Raw genomic sequence first — 11,361 nt, 5'->3', positions numbered from 1 at the left:
TCACAAAATAATGTTCTTTTTAGCAGCATCATATGACCCCTTTAAGACCTGGGACAGTCTTGCGCACTTACTTCCTGTCGCACGCACGCGCTCTCAAGTGGCTAAGACCGCAAGTGTGGGTATTTGGACAAGGGGTAAGTGTAGTCCAGCTATTCATTCACGATCTTGCAGCTAACCTTGTCATGTGACGGCATTAAAAACAGAGAGCATCACATGACTGGCATTCCTTAATACTATATCACAGCTGATACTTTAACCCCGCCACCGCCAATAAAATGTCTGCGGTGAGAGAGAGAGAGAGAGAGAAGAGAGAGGGAGAGAGAGAGAGAGAGAGAGAGAGAGAGAGAGAGGTCTCTTTGGCACCATTTCTATCCCATCAGAGCTCAGTCCAAATCCTCTCGGTCTGATCAACAAAGGCTTCTTTGTGGAGCCGTTCATGACCCGCTTCTGCATCACATGACCAAACACCCCAAACCTGACCACCAACCCTGCCTACTAAAAACAAATGGGAAGCCCTGTTTCTTATTCAATGTATTAAGGACACAATTCAGTATACACAATGGGAGAGAACACAGTTGATAATATGAAGTAACGTTTGCTAATGTTTGGAGATGGTAAGGTTGTTAAAAGTCTCTTATGCTTATCAAGGTTGCAGATGTAAGATGGCGCCGACGCTGATGGCTGCCTCCGTGGCGTGCTCCGCAGTTGTTTTTATGTTTTTGTTAGTTTGTCCTGATCTCATGAACACTTAACAATAACTGTGGAACACACTATTTATTCACTCATACACTTATTTATCTAACACTCATACTCAGTCTACACCTCAAATTTGCACATAATATACAGTACCTGTACATACAAAAACTGTCTATTGTAATATACCTGCACATACAACTGTCAATTTATATATTTTTATTCCTTATTTACTTGTTCTATTTTTTATTATCTGTGTTTTTTGTTCTGTCACTGTCATTCTGTTACACTGTGGAAGCTTCTGTCACGAGAACAAATTCCTCGTATGTGTAAACATACCTGGCAATAAAGCTCATTCTGATTCTGAAAGCTCATTCTGATTTATTTGATCAAAAATGCAATTAAAAGCAGTAACACTGAAAATACTATTTACATTTAAAATAACCGTTTTCTATATTAATACATTTTAAAATATAATTTATTCCTGTCAAGGCAAAGCTGAATTTTCAGCATCATTACTCCAGTCTTCAGTGTGACATGATCCTTCAGAAATCATTCTTTCTAATATGATAATTTGGTGAAGAAACATTTCTTTCTTTTAGCAATGTTAAAAAAAACGCTGTTCTGCTTAATATTTTGCAGAAACTGAGATACATTTTTTCAGGATTCTTTGATTAATAGAAAGTAAAAAAGAACAGCGGTTATTTAAAACAGGACTCTATTGTAACATTATAAATGTCACTGATCACTTATAAAACAGATAGTTCCGGTCCTTGATTCTGATTGGTTGTTCGAAGCTGTTGTAAATTACACTACAAACATACACCTTTGTTTACTTCTGTGTTGCTTGGCAACCACTTTGTTGGAACCATAACTGTTTCTGAGGAACTACATTGCTTGGTGGAAGAATACAGTTTTTATTCATTTCATTACACTTTATTTGTTCTTTTCTGATTCTGTGAAACCTTACTACGTATATGGAGTAACCGTTTAATAAAAGCAATAAGCCCCGTGAAGCTGTGGTTTACAGTGAATTTATAACAGCTAAGGGGGTTTTCTAACAACGCCCCTTAGCTGTTATTCACTGTAAACCATGGCTTCTTGTGGCTTATTGCTTTATTTTATGCATCCTTGTGGAATAAATTACATTTCACTCTTAAAAAAAGAAAAAAAACTAAATTGTAACTCAATTACTCAAGAAAATAGAAGTGTGCATTAAGGAATTAAGTGGATGTCAGATTTTGAACAGTCCATTTAATTGGCTAAGCTAGCTCATACATTTTTTTTAAATATCACAATATTGGCCGGACTGTAATATAAATGCATATCTGTCAATCCAACATCTCATAAACAGAACTGTTTTCATATACATATGTATTGAGTTCCTTGTTTTGGCCAATTTCTAGCCCACTTCTTCAGAAAACTCTTTTTATCAAATTTAGCATAAACTGTACAGCTTACAGAGGCATTACTGTTCAGCAGCCTCATGAGACAACAAGATTTATTTTCCAATCTTCACCCTGAGAGCAGTTATGGAGCCCCAAATCAAATAAAAGAGGCTAAGCTGAAAACAGCAGGTTCGGGTTTTCATTTCCTCTGGTCTCCTGGAAGAACAAACCTTGAGCGAGTCCACCAGATCCTCCACCAGGAAGAGTCGTCGCAGCTCCTTAATCACACAGTTGATGTGCACCAGAGTCGTGTCACTGTACTTATGAACCAACTCCGAAGAGATCCCGATATCTTGATCCAGATACATCCTGTAGGAGGAGAACCTAGAGAGTTAGCAACTAGTGATGGGTGCTTTTGAAACACTGCTTCGTGAAACTTTGTGAAACTTCGAAACCTGTGAATCATTTGTTTTAAACCAGCGATCAAGCATGTATTAAACTGCCAAAATCGCATGATTTAGTAAACAGTAAACGAGGCTTCATTACGTTTATTACAAGGCTTCAGTAAACAACGTTTCATTGCAAAATTTCAATGATTCGTTGCTAGAGAGCGATCTCCGGACCCATGAACTAGTCTCTATATTAGAGATGCACCGATTGCAATTTTCTTGGCCGATTCCGATTTCCGATTTTTTTGTTAGTATGATCTGCCGATACCGATTTTTGCCGATTCCGATTTTCTTTAAGAACTATAATTGACAGCATATACAAACAAAAATCTACTTTTCTTCAACGCAAACTTTTATTTTCATAAAAAAACAAGTCAAAAGTCAGTAATAAAATAAGAACACAAAAAAATAAAAAATAATAATAATAAATCGCAAACAACAGCACAAATAAATGCAATAGAATAAAGAGAGCTATGAAACTAAGTTTTTCAGGTTAAGCAAGTTTTTATTCAGGTAAGAAATACTACAGAAATCAAAGTAATCAAATGTAAAATCAAATGTACATTTGATTACTTTAATATTTACAATGAAGACTACAGAAATTAAATACAGAGTAATGCTTACCATTAAAGTTACAAAACGTATTCAGTCAAGAGCAGAAAGAGCAGAAAGTGATTTTCTTTGTCTTTTGTTCTTTGATTAACATGACAGATAGCAGCAGGAATATTGGGACTGCGGTCCCTTTAAGAGTTTATCCACGGACCCAATATCGGGCCCGTTTACACCTGGTCATTTCATGCGTTTTCGCTGATCGGATATCTATCTAATTTGTAAAAACGTTTCCATTTACACTTGGCCACATAAATGTGTCGTCGCAAAACAGATAGAAATATAGATATAGATAAATATAAATATATAGATATAAATATAAATATAGAGTTCACGTCAACGAAATCAAAAGATAAGCGCTGCATTTTATTAATTATCAGCTCATTTCAAGCGCAATAGGAGAGCGCGCGGCATCAGCACTGGAAATATAAGTTTGTCTGACTACTTCTAATGAAGATGATTGTGTGTTGACTGTCTGCATCTTACTTTCAGTTTCATTCGTGGCAGTTTGCGCGTCGGCTTGCTCAAGTGATATACTCAGCTACTCGCCAGCAGCGATGCGTGTTGCATTAGCGCAGTCTGACTAATGTCATATAGCCTATAACACACTCTCACACGTTTATTATTTTATAATTTTGGGAGGAGTAAAATTTACATATGTGGTTTCAACAACCAGATGCATTTACACTTGTCGAGTTTCGTCTGGAATGCGGCCCAGACCACCTCCTGAAGTGGTTTGAGCAATCGGATTTATATCCGTCTCGAATGCGTTTCGGAGGGCATTTACACCTGGTCTTTTCACGATCGGATAGCTATCCGATCAGAAAAAAAACGCATGAAGTGACCAGGTGTAAACAGGCCCGTTACACAACATGCGTTCTCTTTCTCAACTATTTAACATTCCAAAACTGACTGTGTTTAACTGGATACTTGCCAAAACGGACATTTTGACATAATTGTGTATGTATTTGAACGTTTTAACGCAGTTAGCCACTCATTTTGGTATTTGTGGCTCACAAGCTGTTTGAGACGGAGTGCGGCTTGTGCGCGCTCCACCAATATAGATCAGTGGTGGTGCACGCTTTTGGTGTAAGCGCGAAACCTGCGGGAATGACAAAAATAATGCGCAATACAAGCATTTAACCGGAGCGAATGAGACGTGTGTGAGAGAGAAGGGGTCGTCGGAGAGAAGAGAGCGAGAATGCGCGGCTGACGTTATTGCCTGTGCCGCTGGTAACAAAACGGATTGGCTCGGAATCGGAAAGAAGTGAGACTGATCGGCCGATCACCTATCCGGGCCGATCACGAGGAAAATCGGCCGATTCCGATCCCTGGCCGATCGATCGGTGCATCTCTACTCTATATGGTTTTTACCTGATCTCGGTTGAGTATTACAAATTTGTATTTGACATTTTTAAATGACACATTTGCATAATAAAAAAAAAAGTGTTGTAGTTAATAAAGTCTTACTGGCTTGATTACCCAACAAACAAAACAAGCCCTACAATTATACAGACACTTTATGTTTGGATTTTGGAGATATTAAATTATTGGTTAATGGCATTTGATAGATTGCACTTTCAATAAAACATTTGCAATTGGTTTGTCAAAGGAGTTTTTATGCATGTTTGGCCTGCGTACTGACACCATTCTGACCACTTCCAAACAGCCAATCATTTTGCTAAGCAACTGGTTCAATTCCAAGTTTTGCACTTTTTAGTTAGCCATAAAGTTTTTTTTAAAGACCACACCATTTACTTAGTTTTATGATTCTTTCTTGTCTTGCGGTTATTTTTACCCATTTAAAACATTTAAATACAAATTGCTGTAAAATGGCTTTTTATTACCGCTATTTTCCTGCAGTGAATACGATTGTAAATAATTCTCTCTTTTTGTCATTTAGAGAAAAGCTGTAGAAAACATGAATTAGTTACAATGAGATTTGTACTATTACACATTAAACAAACGGAGTCTATGTTTTGGCCATCTCAAAACAATTAGCCATATGCTTTTTCAAATAAACAAGCTAACATCAAACTGTGAGTCAGGACTCCTGTGCGCTTTGCTTAAGAAGCCTCTTTTGTGTAGAGCAAGAAAGTTGCTGCCAATGTAGAGCATTGCAAATGTACTACTTAAGAGGTTTCATTTCAATTAAGATGTTGCCTTTGAAGGTAGCCGACTATGCAGTAGACAGCAAATCAGCTCACTAGGTTTGGAACAGAGCCTGAAACAAAGAGATACAAAAGATACTGCAACCACTTTGCTTCCAAAACAACTTTAAGGTTCTTTAAGTGGCTGGATTTTTTTTCTATTTCACAAGCGAGGCTTAAAATTTTGGCAGGGAATCAAAACCAAGCACCTCATGTAAGCCCAGAAGCTAAGCTCCACAGATCTGCCTTCTTACAGAAACTGGAACACAAACTGATCAAAGCAGGATTATCCTAACCGTTTTACACTCAGGCAACGCAAAGTGAACAAAACATGGTGTGGAAATGCACGAGACTGATGCCACTACAATGTGTGTGATACGTGTGGGTCCTCACTTGAAGGGGTGGCCATCCTCTGACTTCTGAACAGCCTGTAAAATGCCTTTGTATATCCTGAAGGAGATGGTGACAGACAGCAGGGCAAGGGCCACGTAGGAGATCACGCTGATAATACTGCACACGCTGAGGGACAGCAGCAGGAACAGACTGGCTCCAAACACCACCCCCGTCCTCTGCAGATCTCGCCAATACAACAGGTCCACCACTGCCGACAGAAAGGAGTTACGTCAGCCCCAAACAGTCAGATGATGCAACTTTCTGCTTTAATGCATTAAGGAATGAACACTTTTTGCATGCACATGAACATTCTTAAAATCATGTTAACAGTAAACGGTCTCATGACCTTTATTTTTCAAATTGTGTGTGAACGAGAACAGAGTTACATTACTGTGTAAAATTACTACAATATATACATTAATTTTTTTTACATATTGCTTGAAGTGTTTCAATTCAGCAATTTTGTAAAAAAAATGCATGTTTTTTTACACAAACACACGTAAAAAATATTTAGTAAATTTTGCTTAAGTGCTTAAATTCAACCGTTCTATAAAAATACATATTTTATACACACAAACCAATGTTTTAAATGATGCTTAAATGTTTAAATTCAGCAACTTCGTTAGAAATATATTTTTTTATATACACACTCTCTATATAAAAATACAAAATTGCTTTATTTAAACACTTGTCATTGAATTGTATTTTATTTCATATATATATATATATATATATATATATATATACACACACACACACACACACAAAACCTCTAAAAACATTACTTAATATATACAACTTTGCTGAATTTAAACACTATTATTTAATTCTTATAATGTATTTATTTCATAAAATAATTTTATAGTAATTCTGCACAGTAATTTAACTCAATTCCTTTTCATTATAATATTCATTGCAAGCAGAAATATAAAACCAACTTTTGGTTTAATACAGTTTTAGGTACTTCAGTTAAAATGTCCAATCAGGCAGTTAATTAACCAATTCTGATCATCTCAAAATTGCCAATATTAATCACTGAATCAGACTGGCCAAAATAACGCTCTATGAATACCTGGCCTTTTTCATTTCGAAATATGTTGATTGCACACAAATGCAGAAATGCTTTAATAACTGTCGAGTATTAAATCACTAGTTTTCTTAGTAGAGGCTTAGACCGAATACAGATTTTAATCAGAAAGTGATGTGCAAGTAAACGTGCTCCGTTTTTAATAAATATGTGGAAATCTGCTATAGATGTGCTGGTGGCTTCCCAGATGAGCATATGGAACAGATTATTTCAATATACAAATTATTTGTGACCACATTGAACACCAAAACTCCTTTCAGAAACAGAAAATAACTCCATCATGTTGAATTCTGACTTTACAGCAAACTTTACTAGTCTGTTAATGCTGAGGGAGGATAAAAATAGGACCGAAACCTCCCAGTCAGTCAAGGACCCTTCAATAATTAAACCTAATCTACAAAATGTGCCAATATGTCTGATCAGAGTTCATGGTAAACAAACATGCGGTATCTTCTCTCACTGCATTTCTGAAGACAAACATCATCCATCCAAAAAGCCGATGCATTTAATCAATAACTCAGAAGCACTTGGGTTCGTTCAGCAGAACATGCTGCCCTTCCTCTTGTACTCTTGCTAACAGACCGTTGCACAAGCTTATCGAAACTGAACCGTTCACAAAGTATTAATGAATCACATTTTCGAAAACCAACGCATAATGCATACATATCCGCTCAGAAATATTCATGTTAATGTGTACTGTTATAATGCACGTCTGAAAACACGTTAAGTCCTGCGGACTCATCAAGACCCCCCGCAATAAAAACTGCATTTTATCATCATGATTTCATCCTAAACCAACGACAGTGCGTGTAAACACGAATTGAAGTGTAAATGCGCATAAATCAAATGTGACGCCTGGAGGAGGGACGCAATTACAGAGCGTTTAACGGTCTAACTCACTAACTAACCTTGTTTGGAATCCATCTCGCTCATCTGCGATCAGACAGCCAGGGCCAAGAACACACGAGCAGCACGCAGAACCAATGACAAATGGCAGTTCCGGTCAAATTTGATGATTTCAAAACAAAAGTCCCTGCGTAATCCAGCACATTTCAGATCAAGAAAAGCACTGAGCCGATCAGATACAAAATAAAAGTGACCGTGCGTGCATCTCAGGGAAAACAGCAACAAACACGTTTGGCCAGCTGACCTTTTTTTAAACTAAAAATGTATTCATTTATTTTATGTCCAACACGGATTGCTAGACAGCCATAGGTTGGCCTGATTTTTTTAATGCTTTTGGAAAAAACATCTCTGCATTTATTTGGTTAAAAAAAAGTAATATTGTTTAGTATTATTAGAATTTAAAATACCTGTTATCTATTTTTATATATTTTAAAATGTAATTTATTCCTGTGATGGCAAAGCAACATTTTCAGCATTATTACTGCAGTCTGTCACATGGTATTTTTGAAATCATTATAATATGCTGATTTGGTGCTCAATAAATATTTCTTATTGTCAATGATGAAAAAAAGTTGTGCTACTTAATATTTTTGTAGACATTTGAATTATTTTTCCCCCCCAGGATTCAGTGATGAATAGAAAGTTCAAAAGAACATTTATTTGAAGTAAAAAGTAACACCTTGTCTTTGTCACGTTTGAACAGTTTAATGTGTTCCAAAAATAAATAAATAAATAAATTTTATATTTATATTTATATTTATATATATATATATATATATATATTTAAGAGAGAGAGAGAGAGAGAGAGAGAGAGAGAGAGAGAGAGAGTTAGTTCTGCTCTCAAACCTTTTAACAGTAGTGTATATTAAATGTTTATCATTAATTGTCACTGCAGCAAAAATACCTACAATAAATATATATTAGCCTACTCGGGGAAGCCTAGAAACCAAAAACGTAAAGAAAAAAAAAATGATAACCAGCCATTTTATAACTTTTACATAAAATTGGCTAAAAATGTTATAATTCAACTGGAACTCATGAAAGGCAAAAAAGTGAATCTTGACCCAAAACGGCCATATTCGATCCTAAAGTCAGGCACTGTAGGTGTGTCTATCCAGGAAACCCTTTCATAAGCCAGCATTCAGGGTTCACAAAAGTTTAGCATAGACGTCACCCTTCATTACATGTTCCCAGCTTGATTTCATTGCCACAATCAGTGCCAGCTTGCATAAACAATTTAAACAGCACTGCCTCGCCTTCCGAGAATCTGAGAAGAGCTACAAGACAAAGTGCTTAATGATGCCAACACAAAAGAAATCTAATTAGAAACAATAAATTGCTCCTCATATTGCCTCGACTCCTCAAGTTGTGGGAAATAGTTTGACACGCTGCATCATATTCATTAACTTCTTTCAAAAATGCACTGAATTCAGAATATGCAGTCAGTACAACATTCTGTGCCACAAACAGGCAGTTTGCCAAGAGAACTCTCTAGCAGAGGGATAAATGCTTGCCGCTGCAATATGCTTTGTAATCAAGACACCCCAGACTATATACTCAGCGCAACTAGAACATTCTCTCCCACGAGCACCTTTGCAAGCAAGACCTCAAAACTGAGCAAAACTTACTCACAGCTTTACCCAATAACATTTATGGACAAAGCAAGCAGAAAAATGGTCTCCTTTGTCCATTTTCAGGCTTTTTAGGGCAAAACAAGCATGTACCCTGTTCTTTCCAGTGCTGTATCTCCATCCCTGAGGTTGTCATAGAAGGCATGTTGTCTGAATTGGCGTGCATCGGTCATACATTCCAGTCAAAGGTCTGCAGAAGAGGTGGTCAGGGGTGAGGAAGGAGGCACGAGTCTCTGGCTGGGGCAGGACAGGACTGAAGGGTAGAGACTGAGACGTTAAGGCTCTCCTAGCAGAGCTGCCTGATCACGTTCTGCAAAGGCCAGCACTGCTGAGGTCAGCTGACCACATTCAAAGGTGTTGAACGCTGTGTACTAGTAACATGAGGTTTTAGCACAACATCAGCTGGGTCACTGTACAATCCAGGCGCCGTTTGAGTAATACACATACAGTTAATTCTTCTAAATGCATTATCAAAAATAACTTGATGTGGACGCCTTTTGGCCTGTCCTCAGTGTTCCTATGAGCAATTGCACACATTCTGAGTAAATGGAAATAAAAATGAGAATATTTTAGGTTTTCTTTACAGAAACAAGCACCAAAACTCTTATTATTATTATTAACTAATAACTAACTGGATTTGTCTTAATTGTGTAATTAATCTGTCTTAAAAGTGAAAAAACTAAAAGCTAATTTTAAATGTTAATAAAAACACGGTTAATTTACATACATGCATGCATACATACGCCTTTTATTTTCATGACCTGGAAGCACAAGGCTTGTTGGATCAAATTTACCATTACATTATTTAATGTTACCATTAACTTTGTTGGGGCAAATTATGAAAAGTGAACATTTTAAAAATCGAAATGACACAATGCTATTTATTAATACTTTAACATTTATCTGAAAAAAAATATCTGAAACTTTAAATAAAATAAAAACACCTTATCAAAATGGAAAATGCACCTTTCATAATGACCTACCTACAATTCACTTATGAAGCTGGTGTGTGCAAAGTCTTGGTTTAGTATGACATCAAGAAAAATTGGCATTTTACTGCTTTAGGTAACAGGTTAGTGTTCAGACACGGTCTGTAATGATTATGACAGGCTTTCACTGAAGCATGAATGTCTAATGAATGATTTATGAAGTCCATTGTGACTATGGGTCATTGCGTTTTCCTCAACGTCAATGACACTTCTGAGTAAACTCGGTCACTTAACTAAACTGACCTTTGTCCAGACTTTATTTACAATAGGGAGGTGACCATTAAGTATGTGGAGCTGAATTAAAAACAGTTTTATACAAATAGACACATAAATGTAAAAAATTTTTTTAAAGGGGTCATATGATGCGATTTCAGTTGTTCCTTTCTCTTTGGAGTGTTACAAGCTCTTGGTGCATAAAGAAGATCTGTAAAGTTGCAAAGACTAAAGTCTCAAAACCAAAGAGATATTCTTTATAAAAGTTAAGAGTTAACCACGCCTACCTAAAACGGCTCGTTCTAACACACCCCCATATGTCTACGTCACGATGTGGGAAGATTTGCATAACGCCGCCCAAATGTTCACGCAAAGAAAGAAGGCGTAACTTGATCCTGGGAAGGCTGTGCACAATGGCTGTTTCTATAAAGTGGGGCAGTTCCAACTTTGCAAGGACAGTCTGGTGCTTCTGACTCACAGTCTGTAAGTACATTTACATATTTAAAGGATTTGCCACTGATGATTCAAACGCGAGTTTTGAGCAATGTAGAGTAGCGCTTGTTGTTTGTCGTTTCTCCGATCACAAATGCAGACATGGCTTTATGTTTATGCAGCGCGATACGCAAGGCAACACTAAAAAGACAGTAGAAGTCATTATAATCAGTAATTATGTGCCCACTGGATGCAACAAATGCCTCATTTGTAATGCGTTTTGTTGGTTTTGTCTTGTCGTGCTGGGACTCTGCATCACAGTATGTTAAGTGGCATAACATTTCCGTCACGCGCTAGAGGAATTCATCCAATCACAACGCACTGGATAGCTGGCCAATCAGAGCACACCTCGCTTTTCAGA

The 11,361-nt window shown here is 37.0% G+C and overlaps 1 protein-coding gene across 4 annotated transcripts in view; it reads right to left on the bottom strand.

The window, feature by feature from the left end:
• Window positions 1-11,361, bottom strand: part of LOC107678208 (reticulon-4-like) — a 20,850-nt gene that overhangs the window by 6,919 nt on the left and 2,570 nt on the right. Inside the window, exons 1-3 of one of the 4 annotated variants that reach the window (XM_016473405.1) lie at window positions 9,400-9,682; window positions 5,683-5,890; window positions 2,312-2,450 (exon numbers count right to left, since the gene is read on the bottom strand). In XM_016473405.1, the coding sequence (XP_016328891.1) occupies window positions 2,312-2,450; window positions 5,683-5,890; window positions 9,400-9,472 (420 nt within the window). In that variant the 5' untranslated portion in view covers window positions 9,473-9,682. Of the gene's footprint in view, window positions 1-2,311; window positions 2,451-5,682; window positions 5,891-7,677; window positions 7,772-9,303; window positions 9,341-9,399; window positions 9,683-11,361 lie in introns of those variants that run through there. The other 3 variants (XM_016473407.1, XM_016473406.1, XM_016473404.1) reach the window with 3 other exon arrangements.

The sequence above is a fragment of the Sinocyclocheilus anshuiensis genome, unplaced genomic scaffold (assembly GCF_001515605.1).
Source record: "Sinocyclocheilus anshuiensis isolate Anshui unplaced genomic scaffold, SAMN03320099.WGS_v1.1 scaffold648, whole genome shotgun sequence".
In the NCBI taxonomy this organism is placed as follows: domain Eukaryota; kingdom Metazoa; phylum Chordata; class Actinopteri; order Cypriniformes; family Cyprinidae; genus Sinocyclocheilus; species Sinocyclocheilus anshuiensis.
This window is presented reverse-complemented; position numbering and strand designations above follow the sequence as displayed.